We start from the raw sequence: 27,810 nt of genomic DNA, 5'->3' as shown, positions 1-27,810 counted from the left end.
CACCTGAAAACTTGTCCATACTTATTTTCCTTTATAATATTCTGACTTCATGAGGCAATTTAGTAAAATTACTTTTGAACTACCTAAGAATATAGAAGTAATCACATCTCATCTTGAGTTGCAACTTTTTTTTTTTTTTTTTTTTTTTGTCTTTTTGCTATTTTTTTGGGCCGCTCCCGCGGCATATGGAGGTTCCCAGGCTAGGGGTCGAATCGGAGCTGTAGCCACTGGCCTACGCCAGAGCCACAGCAACGCAGGATCCAAGCTGCGTCTGCAACCTACACCACAGCTCACGGCAACGCAGGATCTTGTTTTTTTTTTTTTTTTTTTGTCTTTTTGCCTCTTCTGGGGCTGCTCGCTTCTGTGGCATATGGAGGTTCCCAGGCTAGGGGTCTAATCAGAGCTGTAGCTGCCAGCCTACACCAGAGCCACAGCAACATGGGATCCGAGCCGTGTCTGCGACCTACACCACAGCTCACGGCAAAGTCGGATCCTTAACCCACTGAGCAAGGCCAGGAATCAAACCTGCAACCTCATGGTTCCTAGTCAGATTCATTAACCACTGAGCCATGACAGGAACTCCATAAATTTGTTTTTTACATAATTGTGGGACTACTACATTTTATTTTTTTATTTTATTTTTTTTTTGCTAAAATATCAAGTTGGTTAGCCCACACTTTGGACACTTAAAACCCACACTTTAGATCTTAAATGATGCTAAACTCCTTTTCAATTCTATGATACAATGTATATGGAAATGTCTCAGTTTTCTTGGGGGAAGAAGAAACAGCAAACCCAAACATATTTTTATATATAAAAGAATGTTTGGATGGAGAAACTCTAATAGGTTATTGGTGGTTATAGAGAGATGGTGAAACTTTCCTGGGTGTCTCTGTTCTCCAGATCCACTCTGTACCCTATGCTGGACCCTGGAGAATGACCAGTATGAACTATAACCATGGCTTGCTCCCGCGCCTTCTGGTTTCTGGTTGGTTGGAGATTGGAGAGAGGGAGGAGGGTGGGGCTGGGCTATTGATTCCAGCTCCTCACCTGAAGGGCTTCTCCCTATGACTCTCCTGGGTCCTGGTGATCACTAGCTCCCTTTGTCCTTTGAGGCCTCACTGTTTCTTGCTCCATCACTATTTCTGGTGATTTCCCTTCACTTGTCGTGAAGATAGTAGTGATCACTGACCAAATAGTCCACTGTCAGTGTTAGGATCAAGGTGCCTCCTTAAATGCTGGCGCTGTCAGTTATCTCCTGGCTGAATGGATGTGCACTTACATCTTATTTTCCTTTTAGATCCAAGAGTTGAAGACTGGCTGCTCATGTCCTCGCCTCTGCCACAAACCATCATCCTGGGACTCTATGTCTATTTTGTCACTTCTCTGGGACCAAAGTTCATGGAGAATCGAAAGCCCTTTGAACTCAAGAAAGCGATGATAACATACAATTTTTTCATAGTACTCTTTTCTATGTATATATGTTATGAGGCAAGTGTCTAAAGTATTCCTAATGGGAGAACCTTGTCTGAGTCTTTACGTTTATCTGTCATGATGTTTCCTGTTATGACTGTAGGATAATTCTCTGAGATTTAAGGAATTTCAGAAACTTAGCTCACCAGAGCAGGTATTTGCTAAAAAATAATTATATGTAGACCAGGTATTGAACTCCTTAGAGGATCTCGTATAGTCCACCTCACAGGTAGTGAGAGAAATTAACATTTAATCCAGTGACTTGCATGCAGGTAGCCATAAAAGATGGTTGAATGAATCTGTAAATGTTAAGTTTTAAGGAATCTCATAGTTGGAGAAATGAGGTAACTTACTCAAAGTAGTGGAGCTGGTAGGTGAAGGACTGATGTGAAACCAGGTCTGTCTGACGTCAGAGCTCATCGTGATTCTGTAATGAGTTGTCATCATCATGGCAGGAACCTTTGGTTTCTACATACCCTGATGAGCTATGGAGTGGTGGAGGGAGATGGAGAACTTAGACTTCTACAAAGCAGTGGGTGACAGAAGCTGTCCTTAATTGTCAGTAAGACAAGTGGAGATCTTCCAGGCCCCAAAGCAATCTCATGGTGTCTTTCACGCCTGCTCTGCTGATAATGTATCTCAGCCACGTCCCTGTATCTACTTTTCTGGGATTCCCTGCTTCTCTCCCATTGCTGGCTGGCTTCCCCATCCTCTGTTCCTTACTTATTTCTTCCCCAGCACACTCTGTGCCTCCTCATACCTGGGACCAGGAGGGTCTGGCATGACTTTTCTGGACATCATGGCCTCTATACATGCATCCTTCCAACCTGATTCCTGCCGTGGATCCACCGGAAGGATGCTCTAGCCTCATTTCTCACAGCCTCCCTGCAGTCCTGACTTACTTTGCTGCATCCTCCTGGATACTAGTTGGGTTGGTAATGTGCTGAGCCATGAGGTGAACTCCAGGGATAGTGTTTTAAACACCACAGTCTAGGTAGTTTTTCTTTCTCCTTGGTTTCTTTTCTTTTCACTATTAAAATATCATACTGATGATGCCTCATAAACTTTTGCCTTTAGAAGTTAATTTATTGTAACGTTTTTATTTCAGCTTTAATAGTAATTAAAAACAGAAACTTAAAATGTAGTGTAATAGGAATTCTCCTTATGGCTTAGTAGGTTAAGAACCCAGCTTAGTGCCCATGAGGATGCAAGTTCAATCCCTAGCCTTGCCCTGTGGGTTAAGGATCCATCTGGTGTAGTTCACAGATGTGGCTTGGATCCTCCATTGCTGTGGCTGTGGCATAGGCCTGCAGCTGCAGCTCTGCTTTGACCCCTAGCCTGGGAACTTCCATATGCCATAGCGCAGCCATAAAAAGGAAAAAAAAATGTAGTGTAATAGAAATGATATAATCATTATGCTGAGAAAGAAGACATTCTAGGGAAAATGTTGGCACTTGTGAGAATAGGATGCCAGAGAACCAGTCATATTGTCAGAATCTTAAATTAAGTCTACCATTTAATGTATACCTTAATTTTAAGTTAAAGCCCTTACCTTATCACTTTCAGGTAGGTACTGTTTTCCAAGGAGACCTTCCCACCATCAGACTGAAAGAATGTCAATATAATCTTTGAATTATGGTCCAGACTTATCAACAATAAGCTTTTTCTTCTCACCAGTTTTCTAAGGTCACTTTGTGGGTGTGTTGGAATTAAGGCTTACCAGACTGAACTCTATTGTTGATTTTTTTTTCCTTGCTTTTTAAAATTAGGCCATACCTGCAGCATATGAAAGTTACCAGGCTAGAGGTCCAGCCACAGCCACAGCAGCACCAGATCTGAGCCGTGTCTGCAACCTACATGACAACTCATGGCAACACCAGATCCTTAACCCACTGAGTGAGGCCAGAGATTGAACTAACATCCCTATGGATACTAGTCAGGCTTGTTACTGCTGAGCCACAATGGGAACTCCTATTATTAATATTTTTGTCTTTCACTTTTCATGTGAATCTAAAGCAAAACTGATAGGTGAGTCTTGTGTTTGGTCAATCTTGATTTAAAAGCCACAGACTACTACTTCACATTGCATTTACTAGCCAAGACAGGAAAAACCGAGTTGTTGCAGCCATCAAACGACTACCTTGAAAATGTTGGTTCGCTCATTTATTTGTTGACTAATTGCAAAGATTGGAAATCATCAGAAAAGACTGAATTCAGACCCCCACTTCTCCCCTTGAGAGTATACAAGCATGTGCACAGGCACGTATAGATATACCTAAAGTCAATCGTATACCAGTATTTGCTCTTTTTTTTTTTTTTTTTTTTTTTGGTCTTTTCTAGGGCCGTACCCGTGGCATATGGAGGTTCCCAGGCTTGGGGTCCAGTCTGAGGTGTAGCTGCCAGCCTACACCAGAGCCACAGCAACGCAGGATCCGAGCCGTGTCTGTGACCTATACCACAGCTCATGGCAACGCCAGATCCTTAACCCACTGAGCAAGGCCAGGGATCGAACCTGCAACCTCATGGTTCCTAGTCGGATTTGTAACCACTGAGCCATGACACGAGCTCCCCAGTATTTGTTATTTAAACAAAACACTCTCAGTGTTTTGTTTTTCACTATATTGGAATAATCACTCCAAGAGGTAGCCATTTTAGTCAGTACACTATTTATATGAATATGACTTTCCATTTTTGAAATTTCTTAATGCTTTGATAACAAACAAGTTCTGATTTGCATTTGTTCCATCCTGCTTTTCCCTCTACACTGACTGCTGACTCAGCTGAGAATGTAATGAAGAGACACAATCAAAACTACCTATGTTGCAACTGTTGAGCAAATACTTCCTTTTTTAATATGCATGTGCTCTCTTGCAGTTTGTGATGTCTGGCTGGGGTACAGGTTATTCGTTTCGATGTGAAATTGTTGACTATTCACAGTCACCTACTGCACTGAGGGTAAGTTTCTCTTTGGAAAACTTGTGATTCAAAATCAATGTTAAAGCTTTTGGGGAGTTCCTTGGTAGCTTAGCAGGTTAAGGAGCTGCTTTGTCACCGCTGCGGCATGCAATTGATCCCTGGCCCCAGAAGTTCTGAATGCTGCAAGTATGGCCAAAAAAGTAAATAAAAATAAAACTTTTTGAACTCTGTGCCTTTTTTTTTCTCTTTTTTTGACTACCCCATGGCATATGGAATTCCTGGGCCAGGGATCAAATCTGAGTGGACTCTCTTTGTAAACAATGAGTAAGTGACTCTATCATCACATTACATGTGTAGAGAGGAAAAAAAGCTAAAAATTATGAGAAAAAAAATCAAGGAAAGTCAGGTGTGTGGTTTTCCATAAAAGGAAAATTGGTGCTTTTCTTTTTGAATTTCTTGCATTAAAAGTAAATTTACTTTACAACGAAAGTAAATTTCATTGTGGCACAGTGGAAACAACCCGACTAGTATCCATGAGGACTTGGCTTCGATTTCTGGCTTTGCTCAGTGGTTCAAGGGTCCGGCATTGCCATAAGTCTTGGTGCAGGTCACAGATGTGGCTCGGATCCTGCGTTGCTGTGGCTGTGATGTAGGCTGGCAGCTACAGCTCTGATTTAACCCCTAGCCTGGGAACCTCCATATGCCATGGGTGTGGCCCTAAAAAATAGATAGATAAATAAATAAAATTTTTTAATGGAAGTAAATTTAGGAGTTCCTATTGTGGCTCAGTGGTAACAAACCTGACTAGTATCCATGAGGATGCAGGCTCTGATTCAACCTCTAGCCTGGGAACTGGGAATTTCTATGCCACAGGTGTAACCCCCAAAAGATAAAAAAAAGTAAATTTAGGGAGTTCTCTTGGTGATGTAAGTAGTAAGTAGTTAGGACTCAGTGCTTTCGGCACTGTGGCCCCAGTTTGATTCCTGGTCTGGGAACTGTGATCCCACATCAAGCCGCTGCACTCCACAGCCAAAATAAAGTAAAATAAAATAAAATAAAAGGTCTATTTATATCTGGTTCCTTATAAAGTTAAAAACATAATTACCTTATGATCCAACGATTCCACTTCTGGGAACATACCTAGAACAATTGAAAGCCAGAATTCAGGGAGTTCCCATCATGGCCCAGTGGTTAACAAACCCGACTAGCATCCATGAGAATGTGGGTTTGATCCCTGGCCTGGCGCAGTGTGTTAAGGATCGAGTGTTGTCATGAGCTGAGGTGTAGGTTGCAGGTGTGGCTTGGATCCCAAGTTGCTGTGGTTGTGGTATAGGCCAGCAGCTTCAGCTCCGACTGGACCCCTGGCCTGGGAACCTCCATGTGTCATGGGTACGGTCCTAAAAAGACAAAACAGGAAAAAAGCTAGAATTCAAAGAGATATTGTACACCTGTGTTCATAGCGTTCTTCACATTAGCCAAAAGGTAGAACAGCCCCTGTCCACAAACCACTGAATAGATAAACTGTGGTACCTTCATACAACGGAGTATTTTTCAGTCTTAACAGGAAGGAAATTCTAACATCTGCTACAATATGGATGAGCCTTGAGGACATTATATTAAGTGAAATAATCTAGGTACAAAGGGACAAACAAATACTGTATGATTCTGTTATGTGGCATACATAGAGTAGTCATATTTGGAGATAAGAAGTAAACTTGTACTTGTCAGGGTCTGGATTCCCATATGAGGACTTATCATTTAATGAGTACGCAGTTTCAGTCCTGTAAGAGGAAGAGAATTCTATGGATAGATGGTGGTCATGGGTGTAAAAGAATGTGAATGCATTTAATGCCGCTAAATTGTACACTTAAAAATGGTTAAGATGGTAAATTTTATGTCCTAAGAATTTTGCCAAAGTGGGAAAAAATAAAATTTTCTTTCATATAAAATAATAAATTCATATCTCATGTGTTTCTGCAGATGGTACGCACCTGCTGGCTTTATTACTTCTCCAAATTTATTGAGCTATTAGATACTGTGAGTATGTGATCACCACACTTGGTAAACATTTGATATTTCAATGAAAGCAGTAAACTGTGAGTGTTCAGTTGTCTGATAACTTTGGTTATCTCGCTTCCTCAAGCAGACCTATTATCTTTTATTTTATATCAGTAATTTTAGAGAATAGATGGGATATCTTTATTTTTCAGTCTTTTGCAAATGTCAAAAGATTTTCTTGTGTATCTACCCTCTGGTTTAGTTAAGAATGTAACTGTCACTACACTACAAAACTGAGCTCATTATATAGATGGATGATAGTTGTTCTGTGAAGTAAATTCAGGAAGCAAAAGAGCCGATAGTTTGTTATCTTGGGTTCTTTATATCAAAGCACTGTGTCATTCATACTCCTTTAAGAGGATAAATGCTTAAAATTCATAAAATTATGCTAAAATGTTAAGTTATCCATGGGGTACAAGTAATTTTGGTAATATCAAAACTATTTCCAGCTGCCTTTCTGAAGTCCACGCTTTCTGGGTCTTCTCCCTTCCTGAGGACCGACTCTGACTTTCAGTGACTGGGGCCTTGGGAGAAGCAAGTGTTATGGATTAGGATCCATGATGAGAGGAGAAAGCCATGTGCCTTTGCTTCTAGAAACAAAGGAAAGCTGGATATTTGTTATATCTTTGTGGCATGTGGATGTAAGTTACCTGGAATCAGTTCTGGGCCTAAGACAGACAAGTGTGTTCTTTCTTCAGAATGTATACCACTACATTTCTTGTAGCAAATCTCAGCATGCTTTACCTTCTCAGCTTGTTACACATAATATTAGAATTAAAAGGGAGAATTTAGTTGAGTATAGAAGCCAGTGGTTCTCAAACGTAAGATGCAGTAGAATCACCTGGAGGACTTGTTGAAAACACACATGCCTAGACCCCACCCTTAGAATCTCTGATTATATTAGGTCTTAGGTGGAGCTCAAGAATTTGCATTTCTATCAAGTTCTCAAATTATGTATTGCCATTGGTTCAGAGTCCACACTTTAAGAACCCTTGCCATAAGTCAGTGGTTCTCAACCCTGTGGTGCTGTAGAACTTAATTGTAGAAAACAAAACCCTGGGCCCCACCCCCAGAGATTTGATGTCAAATGGTCTGGAGTCTTGGCATAGCTGTTAACAAACAAACAAGCCTTCTTGGGCATTGTAATATGCAGACAGGGTTCAGAATCATTGATCTAGCCCAGAGCACTCAATCTGAAAAGAAATGGAAGCCAGAAAGTGAGTGTCAAGGCTCACCCAGAAGAAGGCCACTCCTGAGTGGGACTAGGACCCCAGGTTGCTGGTTTATGGCTTTTTCTGTTGCACCATGTCACCCTCCTCCATGTGCATAAGCAAATGCATTTTGACTTCATTGTCCCTGCTTTGCATGTTCTCAGTGTCAGCTTCCATAAGGAAAGTTGCCTCCATGTCTTTTCCTGAACCACATTCTCAAATACCCTTATAAATACTTGTGTTTCTGCTACTCTGTTTAGTCCGATATTTAAAGGTCTAACTCAACACTGGTCTTGTGCATTTTGAGTATTTTTTTTTTTTTTTTTTTTGTCTTTTGCCATTTCTTGGGCCACTCCAACGGCATATGGAGGTTCCTAGGCTAGGGGTCTAATCCGAGCTGTAGCTGCCAGCCTACGCCAGAGCCACAGCAACGCAGGATCCGAGCCGCGTCTGCGACCTACACCACAGCTCACGGCAATGCTGGATCCTTAACCCACTGAGCAAGGGCAGGGATCGAAACCGCAACCTCATGGTTCCTAGTCGGATTCGTTAACCACTGTGCCACGACGGGAACTCCCATTTTGAGTATTTTTGAATGTTTACTTCTGGTTTTGAATTTGTTTTGGAAAAAAAAAAAAAATCCCCCCCAAACCTTACTTTTCTGCCTTTTTGTTTATACAGTTTCTGTAAACTACTAGGTACTGGATGGTGCCTTTGCTGCCCTTCTTAATTCTTCAAGTATTTTCCTTCTCATCTTTCTTTAATAATAATTTGCTTTTGATTTGCTGGAAATCCTCTTTCAATTTGCTTAATCCCTTGTCTAAATTGGTAGGATGAGTTAGGGAGCAATGTAGAATTTTAGTCCTAGGACTTAAAAGTCTTTGTTTTCCCATGTATTTCAAAAATCCACATGGATTTTTTTTTTAAACCAGTAATATTTTTTCAATAACTTTTTATCATATTCTTTATGTCTTTGATTTTTAAATCTGCATATGGTATCTTTTCACGTTTTGATTGATTCTTCCATGACTAGGCATCATACCTAAGTTCTCTCATACTAATTAGCTTTTAAGCAGCCCCTTGGAGAATCAGCCGCTTCTGTTAGCATTCTTTAAGGCAACTCTGTCATAGCACATTATGATGTGAAATAGTTTACACTTGGCCAATATTTTTGTAACACTAGATAAATTATTGCATGATGTTATATGAACTTGATTTTCTTTAAATTATTTCAGATCTTTTTTGTTCTGCGTAAGAAAAATAGTCAAGTGACTTTCCTGCATGTCTTCCATCATACCATCATGCCATGGACCTGGTGGTTTGGAGTCAAATTTGCTGCAGGTAGCCAAGGGAGAGTTGGGATCATATGTTATAATTGGTAACGTTTCTGTATGCTCTAGGCATAAATTCTATCCTTAAATGCGATTGAAGGAATCTCAAAGCATCAAAGAATCACTTTGATCAAACTGCGGGCCTTCATTAATTATCTGACACATAAACATAGGACTCCTAAGTAGATCCCACCTCCCAATACTCTTTAATATGTAAGACCTTAAGGTGTAGGCTTTTTAGGGCCGCACCGTGGCATATGGAAGTTCCCAGGCTAGGGGTTGAATTAGAGCTGCAGCTGCCAGCCTACATGACGGCCACAGCAACGCCAGATATGAGCTGCATCTTCGAACCTACACCAAAACTTGTGGCAACAACAGAGATTCTTAACACACTGAGTGAGGCCAGGGATCAAACCTGCATCCTCATGGATGCTAGGTAGGTTCTTAACCTGCTGAGCCACAGTGGGAACTCCTAGGTATAGGCTTGTATTCATATCCTTTAGTTTTGTTTGATTTTATTGTTTTCCTATGTAGTTCTATGAAATGTCTTTAAATAAATAATAAACAAATAAAATGGTAAAATGCTTGGTTTTATAGGAATATTCCCTGTATGTTTCCAGGAAGTTAGAATGTTTATCTCAAGTTCCTTGTCTTCTTTGCTTTCGCATTTCCCAAAACTGATACACATTTCAAACCCTAACAGCTCTTTAAAGATGTGTCAAATTGCAGTTGTCTCTCCTTTCCTAAGCATCCTACCATATTAAAGGATGTTTTGATATTGTTTTTTAGGTCAAAAGTAGTTTAACTCAAAAGTTTGGCAAACAGGTTCTTTAGTTGGTTTTGATTTTATGCTTCTGAATACCTAAAATATGAAAAAAGAAAGGTAAGTAATTATTTCCTATCACAAAGTTTTAAATAAGTGATATCCTCAAGGATATATTCTTATCTTATTAGCAGAAGTTGGTTGGGGGATTTACTTATGCTAGTTTCTGCAGTTTAAGAAGTCTTCTATCTTAATAGAATTTTTTCATGAGTTTAAATATGTAAAAAAATAGTTAATACATGTAAAATATTGAGATTAGGGCCCTGCAAACAGGGCACTATATAAATATTTCCTTATGATTATTATCTTGAGTTGGTTGTTGCTTCATGTTAAAGGACTTCTTATTTTGTAGTTATACATTTTTCTTGGTTTTATTTAATTGTATATGTATTTTTGTGGTTGCTTTGTTAATCCTATAGTGGACAGTGATACATATTTTCATCGATAATGGCTTTGGCCAACAATTTTTCACAATCAGAGCTTCAGATATATATTGACTTGTATAAAATCATCCATGTTCTTATTACTAAAACAGATGTATGTGCAATTTCCCTCGAATTTCCTTGTCACTTTATTAGATGGACTTCTCTTGAACTTGTGTTATTGGAATGACTTGCAACAAAATCTCAAAATATGTATAATAAATTGCTCAGTTATTTTTAAAAGCCTAGAGCATAGTGTTATAACATATAATCAAATATAGGCCCAAATTACTTAAAAAAAAAAGAAGCAGCAGTCTTCATATAGGTCTGCAGCCATACTAGACAAGGGTTTAATATTTCTGTGACTTGCCCACCTCTATTGGACATTCTGACTTGTGTTAAGATTAAAGAAAGGAGAAACTGCAATTGAGGAACTCTTGTTTGAGTTTTAGATTCTCTAGGCATGGGGGGAGGGGGGAATCGCATGTCTCTGAGTATAAGGGGACATGGATAAGCCAATGCTAGAAGAAGATGCGAGAACGCAGGGGAGCTGGGCTAGTTGGCCTAAGGGCATTGGATTTTCCAGTTTGTAATGTAGCTCCTTGCCCAAAATTGGTATTTATCTTTTGAGAATTTTTTTAAAGTAAATGTAGCTCTTTTTCTTATAATTTATGTATAGTTTAAAATTTTAACTCATAACAAGATTACTTCATCTGTGTCCATTTTCACAAATTAAATTATATGATTTAATCTCCATTATTTTACTTTGCTTTCTATGTTTTCGTTTTCTCTCACTTGCATGTTGTACCTCTCAGTTCTTCTTACAATGATATTTCTTGACACTTTATTTCTGTTGGTGAAAATCTGAAAATACCTAAACATCCAATAATAGAATGGCTATGGTGTCTTGTGTGTATAATTGTGAAATGCAAATGATATTGAGAGGCATTTAGTGCATTTTCTGTTAAGCAGTTTGATTCCTAAATTATCAGAAATCAATGACTGTTATGACTATGCTCTTTTCAAAGTTTGCTAAACAAGGTGCTTTCATAGCCTTAGAATACGTTTATTCAGATTTCTTCCATGAGATCAGAATAATATATGACAACACTGAAAAATAAGTATAAATTAAAAAAAAAATACAGGCAGACAAAGTACCCCTAGATACAGTGATTTAGAGATACTGGCACAAAAGTGATCTCTCTCTCCATCTCTGTATTTTCTAATTTTTCTTTTCTTTTTTTTTTTCCATATACCCTCAACATATGGAGGTTCCCAGGCTAGGGGTCAAATTGGAGCTACAGCTGCCAGCCTATGCCACAGCCACAGTAACCCGGGAGCTGAGCCACATCTGTGACACTGGGTCCTTAACCCACAGAGTGAGGCCAGGGATTGAACCCAAATCCTCATGGATCCTAGTTGGGTTTGTTAACCATTGAGCCACAAAGGGAACTCCAAGTATTTTCTAATTTTTCTAGTTTGTACATCCACTAGTTCTATAATGGGAAAAATAAATTTTATTTGAAGCATAGAGGTGAGCACTTTTTAATTTTTCTCTTTGAATCCATTGAGAGTCTGGTTTCCACATAAAAAATAAGCAGTGCTTTCAATAATGAACATTTAAACATATAACATGCCTCAATTTTTCAATGTTACCATGTTTATGGACATTAAACATTTTGTAGTAGATTCATTGTTCAAACTTTAATCCTGTTCTGCATTACAAAACATCAATAGTAAAAATAACGTTTTTCTTCTCTCTCGTATGTTCCATGAGTTGGCACTTCTGTTCATTCTCACATGTGGAAGCTAGTAAAACACACCTGATATCTATTCGGTGACAAGGACAGCAACAAGAGCTGAGGTTGTTTCCAGAAATGTTGTGTGGCATTGACTTTCATTCCTAGAATAAAACAGTCCAGTTTCAACTATCCTTTCAAAAACTTGAGCACAGCTGATCTCTATCTAGTATTTAATTTCCTGTTTACCTATTGTATTCTTCCCTGGGATAATAGCAATTCAGCTTTTCTTTTCTTTTTTTTTTTTCTTTTTATTACTCAATGAATTTGTTACATTTATAATTGTACAGTGATTATCACAATCCAGTTTTATAGGATTTCCATCCCATACCCCCAGCACATCCCCCCACCCCCAGAACTGTCTCCTTTGGAAACCATAAGTATTTCAAAGTCTGTGAGTCAGTATCTGTTCTGAAAAGAAGTTCAGTCTGTCCTTTTTTCAGATTCCACATGTCAGTGAAAGCATATGATGTTGGTGTCTCATCATATGGCTGACTTCACTTAGCATGATAATTTCTAGGTCCATCCATGTTGCTAAAAAAATGCCAGTATTTCGTTCCTTTCAATGTATGAGTAATACTCCATTGTGTATATGTACCACATCTTCTTGATCCACTCCTCTGTCAATGGACATTTAGGTTGTTTCCACGTCTTGGCTATTGAAAATAGCGCTGTAATGAACATTGGAGTACATGTGTCTTTGCGAGTCATGGTTTTCTCTGGATAGATGCCCAGGAGTGGGATTGCTGAGTCAAATGGCAGTTCTATGTTTAGTTACCATACTGTTTCCCACAGTGGTTGCACTATTTTACAGTCCCACCAACAGTGTAACAGGGTTCCTTTTTCTCCACACCCTCTCCAGAACTTACTGTTCGTAGACTTTTTGATGATGGCTATTCTGGCTGGTTTTAAGGTGGTACCTCATAGTGGTTTTGATTTGCATTTCTCTAATAATGAGTGACGTTAAACATCTTTTCATGTGTTCTGTAGCCATCTGTATGTCTTCTTTGGAGAACTGTCTGTTAGGATCTTCTGCCCATTATTTGATGGGGTTGTTTGTTTTTTTGCTATGGAGCTGCAGGAGATGTTTACAAATTTTGGAGATCAATCCCTTGTCAGTTGGTTCATTTGCAAATATCTTCTCCCATTCTGTGGGTTGTCTTTTCATTTTGTTTAGGGTTTCCATTGCTGTGCAGAAACTTTTAAGTTTAATTAAGTCCCATTTGTTTATTTTTGCTTTTACTGTCATTCCTCTAAGAGGTGGATCCGAGAAGATGTTGCTGTCGTTTATGTCAGAGAGTGTTTGGCCTATGTTTTCCTCTAAGGGTCATATAGTATCTGGTCTTATACTTAGTCTTTAATCCATTTGGAGTTTATTTTTGCGTGTGGTGTTAGGGAGTGTTCTAATTTCATTCTTTTCCATGTGACTGTCCAGTTTTCCCAGCACCACTTATTGAACAGGCTGTCTTTTCTCCATTGTATATTCTTGCCTCCTTCGTCATAGATGAGTTGGCTGTAGGTGCGTGGGTTGAATTCTGGGCTTTCTATCCTGTTCCACTGATCTCTATTTCTGTCTTTGTGCCAGTACCATACAATTTTGATGACTGTTGCTTTGTAGTATAGTCTGAAGTCCAGGAGGCTGATTCCTCCAGCTCCACTTTTCTTTCTCAGGATGGTTTTGGTTCTTCTGGGTCTTTTTTGCTTCCAAACACACTTTAAAATATTTTGTTCAAGTTCTGTGAAAAATGTCCTTGGTAATTTGATAGGGATTGCATTGAATCTGTAGATTGCCTTGGGTAGTATAGTCATTTTGATAATATTGACTCTTCCAGTCCAGGAGCATGATATATCTTTCCATCTATTTGTGTCATCTTTGATTTCTTTCATCATGTCTTATAGTTTTCAGAGTACAGGTCTTCTGGCTCTTTAGGTAGGTTTACTCCTAGGTATTTTATTGTTTTGGATGCAATGGTAAACGGGATTACTTCCCTAATTTGTCTTTCTGCTCTTTCATTGCTAGTGTATAGAAATGCCGTTGATTTCTGTGTATTCGTTTTGCCAAATTCATGGGTGAGCTGTAACAGTTTTCTGGTAGAGTCTTTAGGGTTCTCTAGGTATAGTATCATGTCATCTGGCAATAGTGGTAGTTTTACTTCTTCCTTTCCAATTTGGATTCCTTTTATCTCTTTTATTTCTCTGATTGCTGTGGCTAGGACTTCCAAAACTATGTTGAAGAGTAGTGGTGAGAGCAGACATCCTTGTCGTGTTCCTGATCTCAGGGGGAATTCTTTCAGCTTTTCACCATTGAGAATGCTGTTAGCTGTGGGTTTGTCATCTATGGCCTTTATTATGTTGAGGTAGGTTCCCGCTCTGCCCACTTTCTGAAGGGTTTTTATCAGAAATGGGTGTTGGGTTTTGTCAAAGGCTTTTTCCGTGTCTTTTGAGAGGATCATATGGTTTTTATTCTTTATTTTGTTCATGTGGTGTATCACACTGATGGATTTGTGGATATTGAAGAACCCATGCATCCCTGGGATAAATCCCACTTGATCATGATGTATAATCCTTTTAATGTCTTGTTGGATGTGGTTTGCTAGTATTTTGTTGAGGATTTTTGCATTGATGTTCATTAGTGAAATAGGCCTGTGGTTTTCTTTTTTGGTGGTATCTTTGTCTGGTTTTGGTATCAGGGTGATGGTGGCCTCATAGAATGAGTTTAGGAGTATCCCTTCCTCTGCAATTTTTTGGAATAATTTCAGAAGGATAGGTATTAGCTCATCTCTGAATGTTTGGTAGAATTGTCCTGTGAAGCTGTCTGATCCTGGACTTTTGTTTGTTGGAAGTTTTAAATCACAGTTTCAATTTCAGTTCTTGTGTTGGGTCCAGTCATCTTTTCTATTTCATCTTGGTTTAGTCTTGGAAGATTGTACTTTTCTAAGAATTTGTCCATTTCTTCTAGGTTTTCCGTTTTATTGGTGTATAGTTGCATGTAGTAGTCTCTTATGGTCCTTTGTATTTCTGTGATGTCTGTTGTTACTTTTTCATTTCTCATTTTATTGATTTGAGTCCTCTCTCTTTTTTTCTTGATAAGTCTGGTTAAGGGTGTATCAATTTTGTTGATCTTTTCAAAGAACCAGATTTTCATTTTGTTAATCTTTCCTATGGTTATGTTTGTTTCTATTTCATTGATTTCTGCTCTGATCTTTATAATTTCTTTCCTTCTACTAACTTTAGGTCTTGTCTGTTCTTCTCTCTCAAGCTGCTTTAGATGTAAAGTTAGCTTGTTTATTTGAGCTTTTTCTTGTTTGCTGAGGTAGGCTTGTATTGCTATAAACTTTCCTCTTGGAACAGCTTTTGCCACATCCCATAGGTTTTGGAGTGTCATATCTTTGTTGTCCTTTGCTTTTAGGTATTTTTTTAAATGTCCTCTTTGATTCCTTCAGTGATCCATTGGTTGTTTAGTATCATTTAGTAGCATTGCTGTTTAGCCACAGCAATGCAGGATCTGAGCCGATTCTGCGACCTACACCACAGCTCACAGCAATGCTGGATCATTAAGCCACTGAGCAAGGCAGGGATTGAACCTGCAACTTCATGGTTCCTATTCAGATTTGTTAACCACTGAGCCACAACGGGAACTCCAGGAACTCCTACTATGAAATAGTTTTATGACATTTCTCCTCAGAAGATTATAGTCGATGTAATAAATTGCTACTTTGCTTTAAACTTTCTATAGGTCATAGTGTTCATGAGTTTAGTCATTCTAACATATGCAGATTCATTAGGTTTTTGCTTTATTTCTGAAATGAAAATATCAGAATAAAGAAAGTAGAATTTTTTGGAAACAAATTTAAATTCCAGGTCAGCATTACTAAGCTGAATCAGGTACACAAAAAAATGATTTTTCTAGATTGTGCATCTTAGTAAAGAGACACTAGAGAAGAGGTTTTTTTTCCCCTCATCATCAATTCAGTGCTCTGTTGCCCCTTCCACTACACACTGATCCAACAAGTGAAGCTGTCTTTGCTTATATTCCCCCCAAGGGTACTTTCTTTTATTCTAAATTGAAAGTGATCATTTGGAGATATGGTGAGATTAGAACAAGTAAACCAAAATAGGAAGGCCCGATTGATAAAAGTCAAATGGAAGCAATAAACAAAGATGGTTCAACAATTAATAAATGTTTATTTTGGAAAAGTGATAGGTGATTAAAACAAACAGTGTAACTTACTAATGAAAGCCAGTGGGTTTACTGCCAAAATTTCGTTGCACTTAAAATATTTATTGAAAACCATTGAGAGTGGAAAAAGTGAATTTGATTCCACAGAATGATATGTGAAAAAAATATTCTTAGTGGCTTTATTCAAATAACACAAATTGGAAACAACCCACAGATCTTTTAATAGGAGAATGGATAAATACATAATTATTTATTCACATCACATAATACTACACAGCAGTAAAAAGCCAATCTGTATGGATGAATCTTAAAAACAGTATGCTTATTGAAAGAAGGTAACTGCAAAGAATACATCCTATGTAATTCTGCCTATATGAATATAGATTACAGGCCTTTTGTAACAGACAAAACTATAGTTGATGATGGAAGTCAGAATAAAGGTTATATTGGGAGGGGTATATTCTTGGAAGGGGCACATGGGAACTTTATGTGGCATCAGAAATGTTCTATAACTTGAATTTGATGGTGGTTACATAGGCATATACATCTGTAAAAGAATTATCAAGTTGTACACTTAAGATTAGTGTAGTTTAGGAGTTTTCCTGTCGTGGCTCAGGGAAATGAATCCGACTAGGAACCATGAGGTTGCAGGTTTGATCCCTTGCCTTGCTCAGTGGGTTAAGGATCCGGCGTTGCCATGAGCTGTGGTGTAGGTCGCAGATGCGGCTTGGATCTGGCATTGCTGTGGCTGTGACGTAGGCCAGGAGCAACAACTCCGATTAGACCTCTAGCCTGAGAACCTCCATATGCCACAGGTGCGGCCCTAAAAAGACAAAAAAAAAAAAAAAAAAAAAAAAAAAAGATTAGTGAGGTTTATGTGCTGTATATATGTTAACCCTCACTAAATAATGAATGTGATTACTATTATGATCAGTATATTATATTTTGAAGGTAATGCGACTTAGTTTGTTGAAACAAACCCAAATCATAAGACCATCCTAAGGTTAAGGTATAACAGAATAAAGTCATGGTAATTTATTTTCCAAGATTTGTATTTTATATTTTACTAAGTGAATGTATTATCCAGCTCCCTCTAACTTGATAGCTGTTTAACAAGGGTAGTATTTCATATATGTTTTTCTTCCTACTAAAATTAAGAAATAATTATACTAAAATCTCAGTTCAGAGAAAAACATGACTCATTTTAAGGAACAATGGCTCCATTTTACAATAATTTTTTTCCAGGTGGTTTGGGGACGTTCCACGCCTTTATAAATACAGCTGTACATGTAGTCATGTATTGCTACTATGGACTGTGTGCATTGGGACCAGCCTACCAGAAATACTTGTGGTGGAAAAAATATCTGACGACATTACAGCTTGTGAGTAATTAATTTTCTTTCTTTCTTTCTTCCTTTTTTTTTTTTTTTTTTTTTTTTTTTTGTCTTTTTGCCATTTCTTGGGCCTCTCTCGCGGCATAAGGAGGTTCCCAGGCTAGGGGTTAAATTGGAGCTGTAGCCACTGGCCTACGCCAGAGCCATAGCAACATGGGATCCAAGCTGCATCTACAACCTACACCACAGCTCACGGCAACGCCAGATCCTTAACCCACTGAGCAAGGGCAGGGATCGAACCCGCAACTTCATGGTTGCTAGTCGGATTTGTTAACCACTGAGCCATGATGGGAACTCCAGTAATTAATTTTCTTTAAAACCAGATGTGAAACTAAACTGGAGTCCCTTGTTTTCCTTATGAATAAGGATACTAACTAAAGAACTAAGTTTACAAAACTTAGGGATATAAATTGTCTGGCCACATATGGTGTCCCATCATTATCCTTTCTGTGGTATATGAACCTTTATCAGGAACTTTATGGAAAACAAAGCATATTTGGTAGCCAAGGGGCTCAGACAATTAACCAGCATGTGTATCTTTATATCATCTTTTCACTATTTTATGCATTTATGTAAATAATTATATTTATGATCAAGATAATCTCAAAATTATGTGAACCTTGATAGGCATAATATTAAATTAAAAGTTAGAAACTCCCTATTGTAGATCTGAATCACTTTGAGGGAATTAAGAGCCTTCCCATGTGCGTCCCTATCTAGTCCTTACATTGGTAAGTCTGTTTGTCCTCCAACTAGTAAAAGTAATGTGAGAACTAAAGGTGTAGAGTGGTGATATAATATACATAATGATAAAAGTGACAACACCCTCAATAACCAACCATAAGGAAAAGGGTGAAGTAAATTATTTTAATTCCTTCTTGGGAATATTACCAAGTCATGAAAATTATTAACAATTCCTTTCTTTTTAAGCATTTTTTTATGATTGTAAAGTAGTACATGTTGATTGAAAAGAAATGAGAATATCTAATTAAGCAAGAAGAAAGAAAAAGAAACATAATTCCACCCCCCAGGGATAATCAGAGCTGATATTTTATATTATTCTCATCTAGCTTTTCTCAAAAAAAATTCCATCCTATATATGTATATGTCTTTTGCCTGATTTATAGTATACTACATATAGATTTTTGTATTAGGCTTTTTAAAATTATTTCAAATGTGTTGAAATACACAAACACACCTGTATAGAATGTTGAAAACATTGCTTAGGCTTTTTAATGTTTCATTTCCTTGTCTGCAAAATGAGAGGCATAATTGTAGCTACTGGACAAGAATGTCATAAGTGTTCCTTAAGATAATGCAAGAAAAGATCATCATGATACTAACAGGTACTATGTGACAATCTGAACTAGGGTTATAACAAGATGGATTGTGTGTAATTGTTATTTATGTGTATACTTTTACTTTTACAGAATTTCCACAGTACTTATGTTGCCTTTTAGTCATAGGGAGCAAAAAAATACCCCAAAAATCTGGACTTTGGCCCAGAATGGGTCCCTCTTAAGATTTTGTAGAACATTCTTCTGGAACACAGAGCCCTTGGGCATTGCCAGGAGGGTCACCAGTACTCTCTCACTCTTGAAGATTCTCTGCTGCAGTTGACAGATAGGATATATTTTTATCTATGACACTGGAGGACAGGTGCAGATATGGGGACTCAGCGAGGCTCTCGCTGCTACAATATTAGTAGGGCCCTAATTAGAATGTTTTTATTTCCTCCCAATTAAAATATATGGCCTGGAGTTCCTGTCGTGGCGCAGTGGTTAATGAATCCGACTAGGAACCATGAGGTTGCGGGTTCGATCCCTGCCCTTGCTCAGTGGGTTAAGGATCCGGCGTTGCCGTGAGCTGTGGTGTGGATTGCAGACGCAGCTCAGATCCCGCGTTGCTGTGGCTCTGGTGTAGGCTGGTGGCTACAGCTCCAATTCGACCCCTAGCCTGGGAACCTCCATGTGCCGTGGGAGCGGCCCAAGAAATCTCAAAAAGACAAAAAAAAAAAAAAAAAAAATATATATATATATATATATATATATATGGCCTAACAACAGGACAGAATGTTTGAAATCAAAACTGTCCTAGAAAATTAAGCCATAAGGTGATGGTCCTGTGTACGTTTCGTTAGTCGAGTACTCAAGTCAGAGGCTAATGGTTCTCAGGGTGTGAAAGGGCTGCCGAACTGCACCGCTCTGGGGACATGTACATGACACCCCTGGCGTTGTGCCCTTTGGCGGGACTGAATAGTTGTTCCAAATTCCTATCTGCATTTTGACATTGTTCTACCAACTGTAAGTGCCACAGAGGCTAGATTGAAAGATAAAATTCCCTGTCCAGCAGTAGCCTAGATGAGACTGGAGAGTGTTTAAACATAAGCAGGCAGAGAACGCATTAAATAATTGCTCCATTGTGACACTTTACAGCTGAACAATACTTTTCATTCTTCCATCTGTTAGGTCCAGTTTGTTATTGTCACCATCCACATAGGTCAGTTCTTTTTCATGGAGGATTGCAAGTACCAGTATCCAGTCTTTCTGTACATCATTATGAGTTATGGGTGCATCTTTCTTCTGCTCTTCCTTCATTTTTGGTACTGTGCTTACACCAAAGGTCAGAGGCTACCCAAAGCTGTGAAAAATGGAATCGGCAAAAACAAAGACCACTGAAACTCAAGCACAACATAAGTCTATGAATAAGACTGATATCTTGTCTTCCTTGACAATCAAGAGATATTTCCATGTTCAGTGCATTTTGCATATTTTTCAAAACCAAGAGCTTGTATTTTTATGATAAGTTATTGGGATTTCTGATATTTGAGAGCCCAAAGCTCCTAGAAAACACAGTCTTCTGATAATTAGGGCCTAAAGCAGCCAGTTTTTCAGCTGCTTTTAAACCTAATCTAAAGGTTTTGTTGAATGAATTTTTTTTTAGAATGAAAAAAGGATGTGAAACAGTACAGTAATCTTCAAAGAAGTCCGGTATAGATGAAAAATATCATTAGATATTTTGAGCACGGACAGAGATCCATGCCGTACAGTAGATTCCTTCTGCCATGTCTGGAAACCTCTAACTGTGGGATCTGGCTTTGTTGCTCATTGACTATATTCAGAAGACATTATATTTATTCCAAAGTTAAATTCCCATTCTAAAAAGCTAACATGGGTAAGCGTTAAGTGAATTTTTGATCAGTTATCATTTAAAATCACTAACAATAATTTTTGATGGATCTCTTGAGTAGTTGGCACCAGCTTTGCTTGTAAGACTTTCTCACAACACTTTCATTGTGTGAACTGTTTAAAAGTAGCAATGCTTTAGGTTAGTACATTGATGCACTTGAAACTAAATATTTTGGAAACAAGGTGATTTGTTCTGAGGGCTTAATGAACACTTTACTATTATTCCTTTGCAATGAACTTCGTGTAGTTCGGGAAAGAGGTGAATTTGTCAGTGGAAAACATATTCCAATCCTACTGCACAGGAAACTATATCTGGTCACTTGTGATGGAGTATAATGTGAGAAAAAGAATGTATATATGACTGGGTCACTTTGCTGTACAGCAGAAATTGACAGAACAATGTAAATCAACTATAATTGAAAAAATAAAAACCTAGGGGGAGAAAACAATATTCCATAGTTCAGTGGGAAAAAATCTGTTGTTTGTAGTATTGTAATGTCACTTTCTCATATTGTCATGGTTTAAAGGATTATCTTGGTTAAATATATTTTTGTTATTTGTATAAATATTCATACATTAGCACACATTAAATGATTTTATTCCACCATTATATACAGTTTCCCAGAGATGGGTTAAGAGTGGCTTGTGAACCAACTGGAGGCAAGTAGTGGCCCAGAGACTGTCTAGGGAAGATTTGGTGATGTGGGTCTCTCCCATAAAGAGCAAGCAAGAGAAACTGCACAATAGTTAGTGTTATAAATTCACTACATGGAAAAATATGTTCCAGAATTATGAATTAATTAAAATTCCAGATTTTTTTGAACTTATGAACTATGTAATAGAAGGACTGAAATTCATTTTGCATAGCTTTTGTTTCTTTGAAAATGCTCTTCTCATATTTTCTTATTGGAGAATTCAACTAGTTTTGTCCAAGAAACAGCAATATTTGGACCTTTCTGAATTTTTCCTTAGTGCTTTTTTCTTGTTATATTTATCCTTGATTTTGAAGGATTGCTTATGCTTGTATGACATTAAGCAATTAGTACCCCAGTAGCTGTATAACACACAGTTATACTTATTGTACAGCAAAAAAACCTGAGTGTTTACTACCTACACTCCTAGCATTAGGTGTCTCCTTCCTAATCCATTCATCTGTACCATGGCCTTTTCTCCTCACACTCACTGCATTCATAAAATTATTTGCCTTTAAGTGACCTTTAGTGATTTCACTTGCAAATGGTATGAGAAGATGAGAGTTGATAAATGGGGAGAATTTCATTTTTAAAAAATAAATAATGGGAGTTCCCATCATGGATCAGCAGTTAACGAACCTGACTAGTATCCATGAGGACATGGGTTCAATCCCTGGCCTTGCTTAGCAGGTTAAGGATCTGGTGGTGCTGTGGCTGTGGTGTAGGCTGGCCTGTGAACCTCCATATACCACAGGTGTGGTCCTAAAAAGACAAAAAAAAGAAGAAGAAAGAAATAATAAAGAACAGGGGAGCAAAGCTGAAAGAAACATAGCTCTAAATTATTTCTCTGCGAGAGTGTCAGGATTCCCTACATGTTTTCCTGTTTTGACTCTTCAAGTCGAGCCTGTGCTAAAATGAGGAGGTATGGTAGATGCTATTACACCTATGCACAATTCCCAAAGACCCCAGTAGGGCAAAGAACAAAAGGAAGCAAAAATTAAAGAGGATAAAACAGGAGAATTTGATTTCTTCTTTGGCATACTTTGGCCTGCACTGTACAACCTTTCCTCGCCTCCCTGTGGTCTTTAAAGTGTTGACATTCCTATGAACTAACAACAATATTGCGATGGAACCACATTCCACACTATATGAATAGGAGTAGAGAGCTAAAATATTCATGAAGAGAAGGCGCAGCTGGCAGAAGTAACCTCCACATAAATATCAGTATAGCAGAATGGGTACCATTGGACGTGGGACTGGATGGGCCTTGTTTTATTAAAGGGCTGGGTGGGTCACAGAGAGTTTTTTTTGGTTTCATCCCACTTTTCAGGACTTCATTGCCTTTGGGTTTGCTTACCTAATAAATAAAAAGCCCAGCTACAAAATCTGATTTAGGATATAAAGCTCTATGAATCCTTTAGAATCTGTCTATATTATAAGCAAATACAAATGTAAGATTTTAAATATCTGTAGAACATTGACATTTTAGTCTTGATTGAGTAGAATTCATAACTGAGCATACTACATTGTGACATAAATTATAAGGTTACATTTTTTCAATTATCCCTTATTTCTGTCAAATTTTTAAAGATTGTGGAAAACTTCATGGATATTGTCAAAGCTTGGGTTTGGTTTTTGTCTGTGTATTACAATAAATTTGTGGTATTACATGTATGTGTGTGTGTGTGTCTTTCATTTTGGAATTTAACTGCATATGCTTGCATGGATAGGTGGTTTTTAATCTGAATATTCATTTAGCCAAAGCATTGTACATTTGTTGTACATTTGCCCTGTTCAGCGCCCTGTACTAGACATTAGAGTGGTACAAAATACAAAGATGCAGGAAGTTTCCATGTGGCACAGTGGGTTAAGGATCTGGCATTGCTGCAGCTGTGGCTTGGGTTTGATCCTTGGCCCGGGAACTTCCACACATGCCACAGTTGTGGCCAACAAACAAACAAACAAACCCCCAAATCCAAAGATGCTACCACACAGTGGGGACTCTAGTCCTAGAGCTTGCAGGCTGGCAGAAGAGATTATGTCATAGGGCAGTATATGATTGGTGTCAGATGAGTGAAAGTCCTGGCAATAAGCCTCTGTGGAGGCATTTAAATTTGAGTCCTGTGTTGGAGATAGCAGAATGGGTGTTGTGTGTTAGTGGGCAAGTTGTTCTAAGTGAAAAGAAATAACAAATTAAGACCCAGGGGAAGGAAAGTATTAGGAAATTGTAGGGAATGGCCATCAGCCCAAATTAGAGTGGGGCATCCTGTAGGTGATAGAGATGAGGCCAGGAGAGAGGAGGGCTCTGACATTGGAGACAGGCTGCTGCAGCCTTGATGCCCCAGGAAAATGGGACCATTCAAAATTTGCAGGAGAGGAGAGGTATGGCCAAATTGGTACCTCAGGAAGAGTTACCCAGTGGGGTGAAGTGGCATCATGAGACACTAAAGCCAGAGATAAATGTGTTGGTTAGGGTGAGGTAAAGAGAGCCAGCTTGTGTGACTGGGAAGAAAGAGGCTGATGTGAGAGAGCTTCTGATGAGAAAGTGTAAGCTAGCAACTGCAGAGAAGCAGCAGTGGGGTGTAGAAAAGAGGCTGAATCTGAAGCTTTGAGGCATGGACATTAGATGCCAGATATCCTTGGAAAGCCAGTTGATCTCAGATTGTTTTTTCTTCTATAAAATGAGACTAATAATACAAGTTCTCCTTGCTGGAATTGTTGTTTGGCTTAAATGAGATAAGGTATTTAAAAGCTTTTTAAAAATATGAAATAAACACAGAAAATACAGACACCAGGAGTTCCCGCTGTGGCACAGCAGGTTAAGGATCCAGCATTGTTGCAGCTGTGACATAGGTCTCAGCTGCTATTCAGCTTTGATCCCTGTCCTGGGGAATTTCCATATGCTGCAGGTGTGGCCAAAAAAAAAAAAAAAATGCAGACATCAGATTTGAGTGAGGAAGAAAAAAATGTGCCCGAGAGAGAGAAAGGATACTGGCACTTCCACTCCAGGTGGAGTGAGATATGTGTTTATTAGGAAGGGATGGGGGAGGAGTTCCCCTTGTGGCTCAGCAGAAATGATTCTGACTAGTGTCCCTGAGGACACAGGTTTAATCCCTGGCCTCACTCAGCGGGTTAAGGATCCGGCATTGCTGTGACCTGTGGTATAGGCCGGCAGCTGTAGCTCTGATTGGACCCCTAGCCCGGGAACTTCTGTATGCCACGAGTGCCTCCCTAAAAAGACAAAAATCAATCAATATTAGGAAGGGGAAACATTACTCTAGACATTTCCAACAGATGCCATCACAATGGAACAAGCTCACAACACACCCTGTTATGCCAGGCTGCCCCAGAGAGAGGACCAGAGGGCTCTCACTTCTATGTTGCTAGCTGGGTGTGGTCATGGCTTTGACTGACAGCTGGCCTCAGGTCAGGCTGAACATGCACATATAACTCAACAATCCTTACAACCTGCAACACCCTTATCATCTAAAAAAGCATTTTGAAAACATTGTTGTACCTTGTGTATATTCTAGGGTCCATAGAATTCAGTTAACTTAGGTACAGTCTGGTTACTAAAGAGAGAGGGCTTGGAACAAGATAGGATTGGCTGCACAAGGGGGCATTCTTTGCTTCATATTTACAAGTTCAATAAATAGGTGTGATGTGAATACCTGACTCTGACCATGAAAGCTGGAAGTTTCAAGCTGCTACTATATAAATCCTTATCATTGCATCTTTGGCTTGCTTTGTGTTATCTTGCTCATGAATCTGTTCCTTTCTTTCTTTTTTTTTTTTTTTTTTTTTTGCTTTTTAGGGCCTCACCCTCAGCATATGGAGGTCCCAGGTGAGGGGTTGAATCAACCATAGCTGCTGGCCTACACCACAGCTACAGTAACACAGGATCCAAGCCGCATCTGCGACCTACATCACAGCTCATAGCAATGCAGGGCAGATCCTCAACCCACTGAGCAAGGCCAGGGATCAAACCTGTGTCCTCATGGATGCTAGTCAGATTCGTTAACTGCTGAGCCATGACGGGAACTCCCAATGTTTTTTGTTTGTTTTTAATTTTTGCTTTATAGGGCCCAACCTGGCTAGGGGGTTCCCAGGCTAGGGGTCCAATTGGAGCTACAGCTGCTGGCCTATGCCACAGCCACAGCAATGCAAGATCTGAGCTGCGTCTGCGAACCTACACCACAGCTAGCGGTAACACCAGATCCTTACTTAACCCTCTGATTGAGGCCAGGGATCGAACCCACAACCTCCTGGTTCCTAGTTGGATTGTTTCCACTATGCCACAAGGGGAACTCTGTTCCTTTCTTTTAATTCTTGTGCCAAACATCCTATTTCAGGCCCAGTAGTTTTGTCCAGATAAGAGAATTATCCTTGGGCTTTTTGCATTTTTACCCACTGCTTTAAGAACCTTTTATCAACTAGACTGCTCTTGTGGAGGGAACCTTGGTACAGTGTTTGAGAGCACTGACTCTGGAACTAGCCTGCCTGGTCAGATTCTGGCTCTGTTACTTAAAAGCTGTATGACCTGGACAACCTCTCTGTCTTAATTGTCACCAAGAACGGGAATCGTGGCACCACTCCAACATTGTGTATTTTCTTTTCTCTTTTTCTTCAGGCTGAACCTGTGGCATATGGAAGTTCCCAGGCTAGGGGTCTAATCAAAGCTGCAGCTGCCAGCCTATGCCACAGCCATGGCCAACACTGGATCTGAGCCACATCTTCAACCTACACCACAGCCTGTGGCAATGCTGGGTCCTTTGCCCACTGAGCGAGGCCAAAAGTTGAACCCACATCCTCTCAGAGACTATATTGGGTTCTTAACCTGCTGAATCAGAATGGGAACTCCTCCTCATCAGTTTAGCATGGAGATTAGATGGGTTAATACAGGGGAAACTTTTAGGGCAAATGCCTTCCTTCCAGTTCAGGCCCCAAACCTGGTCATCCTGGACTCCTCTCTCTCTCACTCAAAATCAAAGGCTTCGTCTTAAAGTATCACCAGAATCTGACCACTTCTGGGCCTTCATCATGTCAACCTGGATTTCCGGAACCGCTTCCTATCTGACTCACCCCTTTGCCCCGGCCTCCCCATGATACATTGTTGACACAGCACCCAAAGTCATCTATCTCTTAACATAAATCGATCTTGTCACAATTTTACTCAAAACCGAGCAGTTATCACATGGTGGGTTTTGAGTAAAATTCCAGAAAACCCACCGGATATCTAACATGATATCGCTCAGAGAAAAAGCCAAAGTCTACAATGGGCTACAATGCTTCTGTCTCCCCCTGCTATTGCCCCTCTATCCTCATCTATGACTCCCTGGTTTGCTCCTCTGCCATACCACACTGGCCTCCTTGTGCTCACTGGACTCAGCTAAGCACATTCCCATCTTAGGCCCCATGGTTTAGCTTTTGCCTCTGCCTCAGGGGCTCTTCCCCTTGGCTAAACCCCTCATTTCCATCTGGACTCAGCTCTTGCTTTCTCACCGAGGTAAGCCCTATTTACCCTGTTTACTAAAGCCACTGGTGTCTCTCTGCCTTGTTCTTCCTTTTCTCCATGCAGCTCTTACTACCTTCCAGCATGCTACGCAATGCACTTAGTTATATTGTTTATTGACTGTGTTTCTCATTAGAAAGTGACCTCCTCTGGATAGACATTTTTGTCTGTCTAGAACAATGGCTGCTATATTACAGGAGCTCAAAAATTATGTATTGAATGAATGCATGAAGCACCAAATAGGTATTTACTACTGTTACAGATTCTCTTCCTCTGCTCATTGTTTTACTTATATTCATTTATTGAACAACAGAATGTTAAACGCCTAGGATGTACCAGGTTCTGTCATATAAAACAAATGAAATAATAGCAATCCCTGGAGTTCCCCTCGTGGCATAGCGGAAATGAACCCGACTAGGAAACATGAGGCTGTGGGTTCGATTCCTGGCCTCGCTGAGTGGCTTAAGGATCTGGTGTTGCCATGAGCTGTAGTGTAGGTCACAAATGAGGCTCAGATCTGGCATTGCCGTGGCTCTGGCATAGGCTAGCGGCAACAGCTCCAATTCAACCCCTAGCCTGGGAACCTCCATATGCTGCAGGTGCGGCCCTAAAAAGATAAACGACAACAACAACAACGAAAATAGCAATCCCTGAAGAAATTCACATTTGAATAGAGGGAGACAAACATGTCACAAGTCAAGACAATGTTCCAGTTGTGAAAATGGCAATTTATTTATTTATTTATTTATTTTTGGTTTGCATTCGCAACATGTGGAAGTTCCCAGGCCAGGGAGAGAAACAGCACCACAGC

The 27,810-nt window shown here is 39.3% G+C and overlaps 1 protein-coding gene across 3 annotated transcripts in view; it reads left to right on the top strand.

Annotated features, from left to right (window-relative positions):
- The window catches only part of ELOVL7 (ELOVL fatty acid elongase 7), a 92,030-nt gene extending 68,869 nt beyond the window's left edge, over positions 1 to 23,161 (top strand). The window contains exons 3-8 of one of the 3 annotated variants that reach the window (XM_085002333.1): positions 1,301 to 1,491; positions 4,348 to 4,428; positions 6,370 to 6,426; positions 8,894 to 8,999; positions 17,459 to 17,595; positions 20,551 to 23,161. In XM_085002333.1, coding sequence (XP_084858459.1) covers positions 1,301 to 1,491; positions 4,348 to 4,428; positions 6,370 to 6,426; positions 8,894 to 8,999; positions 17,459 to 17,595; positions 20,551 to 20,568 — 590 coding nt within the window. In that variant the 3' untranslated portion in view covers positions 20,569 to 23,161. Of the gene's footprint in view, positions 1 to 1,300; positions 1,492 to 4,347; positions 4,429 to 6,369; positions 6,427 to 8,893; positions 9,000 to 17,458; positions 17,596 to 20,075 lie in introns of all 3 variants that reach the window. The other 2 variants (XM_085002332.1, XM_021077108.2) reach the window with 2 other exon arrangements.
- The last annotated feature ends 4,649 nt before the right edge of the window (positions 23,162 to 27,810 follow it).

This window comes from Sus scrofa, chromosome 16, assembly GCF_054392235.1.
Source record: "Sus scrofa isolate SSC_HxYL_T2T_F1_AM1 chromosome 16, Sscrofa_HxYL_maternal_Yorkshire_Landrace_v2.0, whole genome shotgun sequence".
Taxonomy (NCBI): domain Eukaryota; kingdom Metazoa; phylum Chordata; class Mammalia; order Artiodactyla; family Suidae; genus Sus; species Sus scrofa.
The sequence above is the reverse complement of the archived record's forward strand: the minus strand, read 5'-3'. Positions and strand labels throughout refer to the sequence as shown.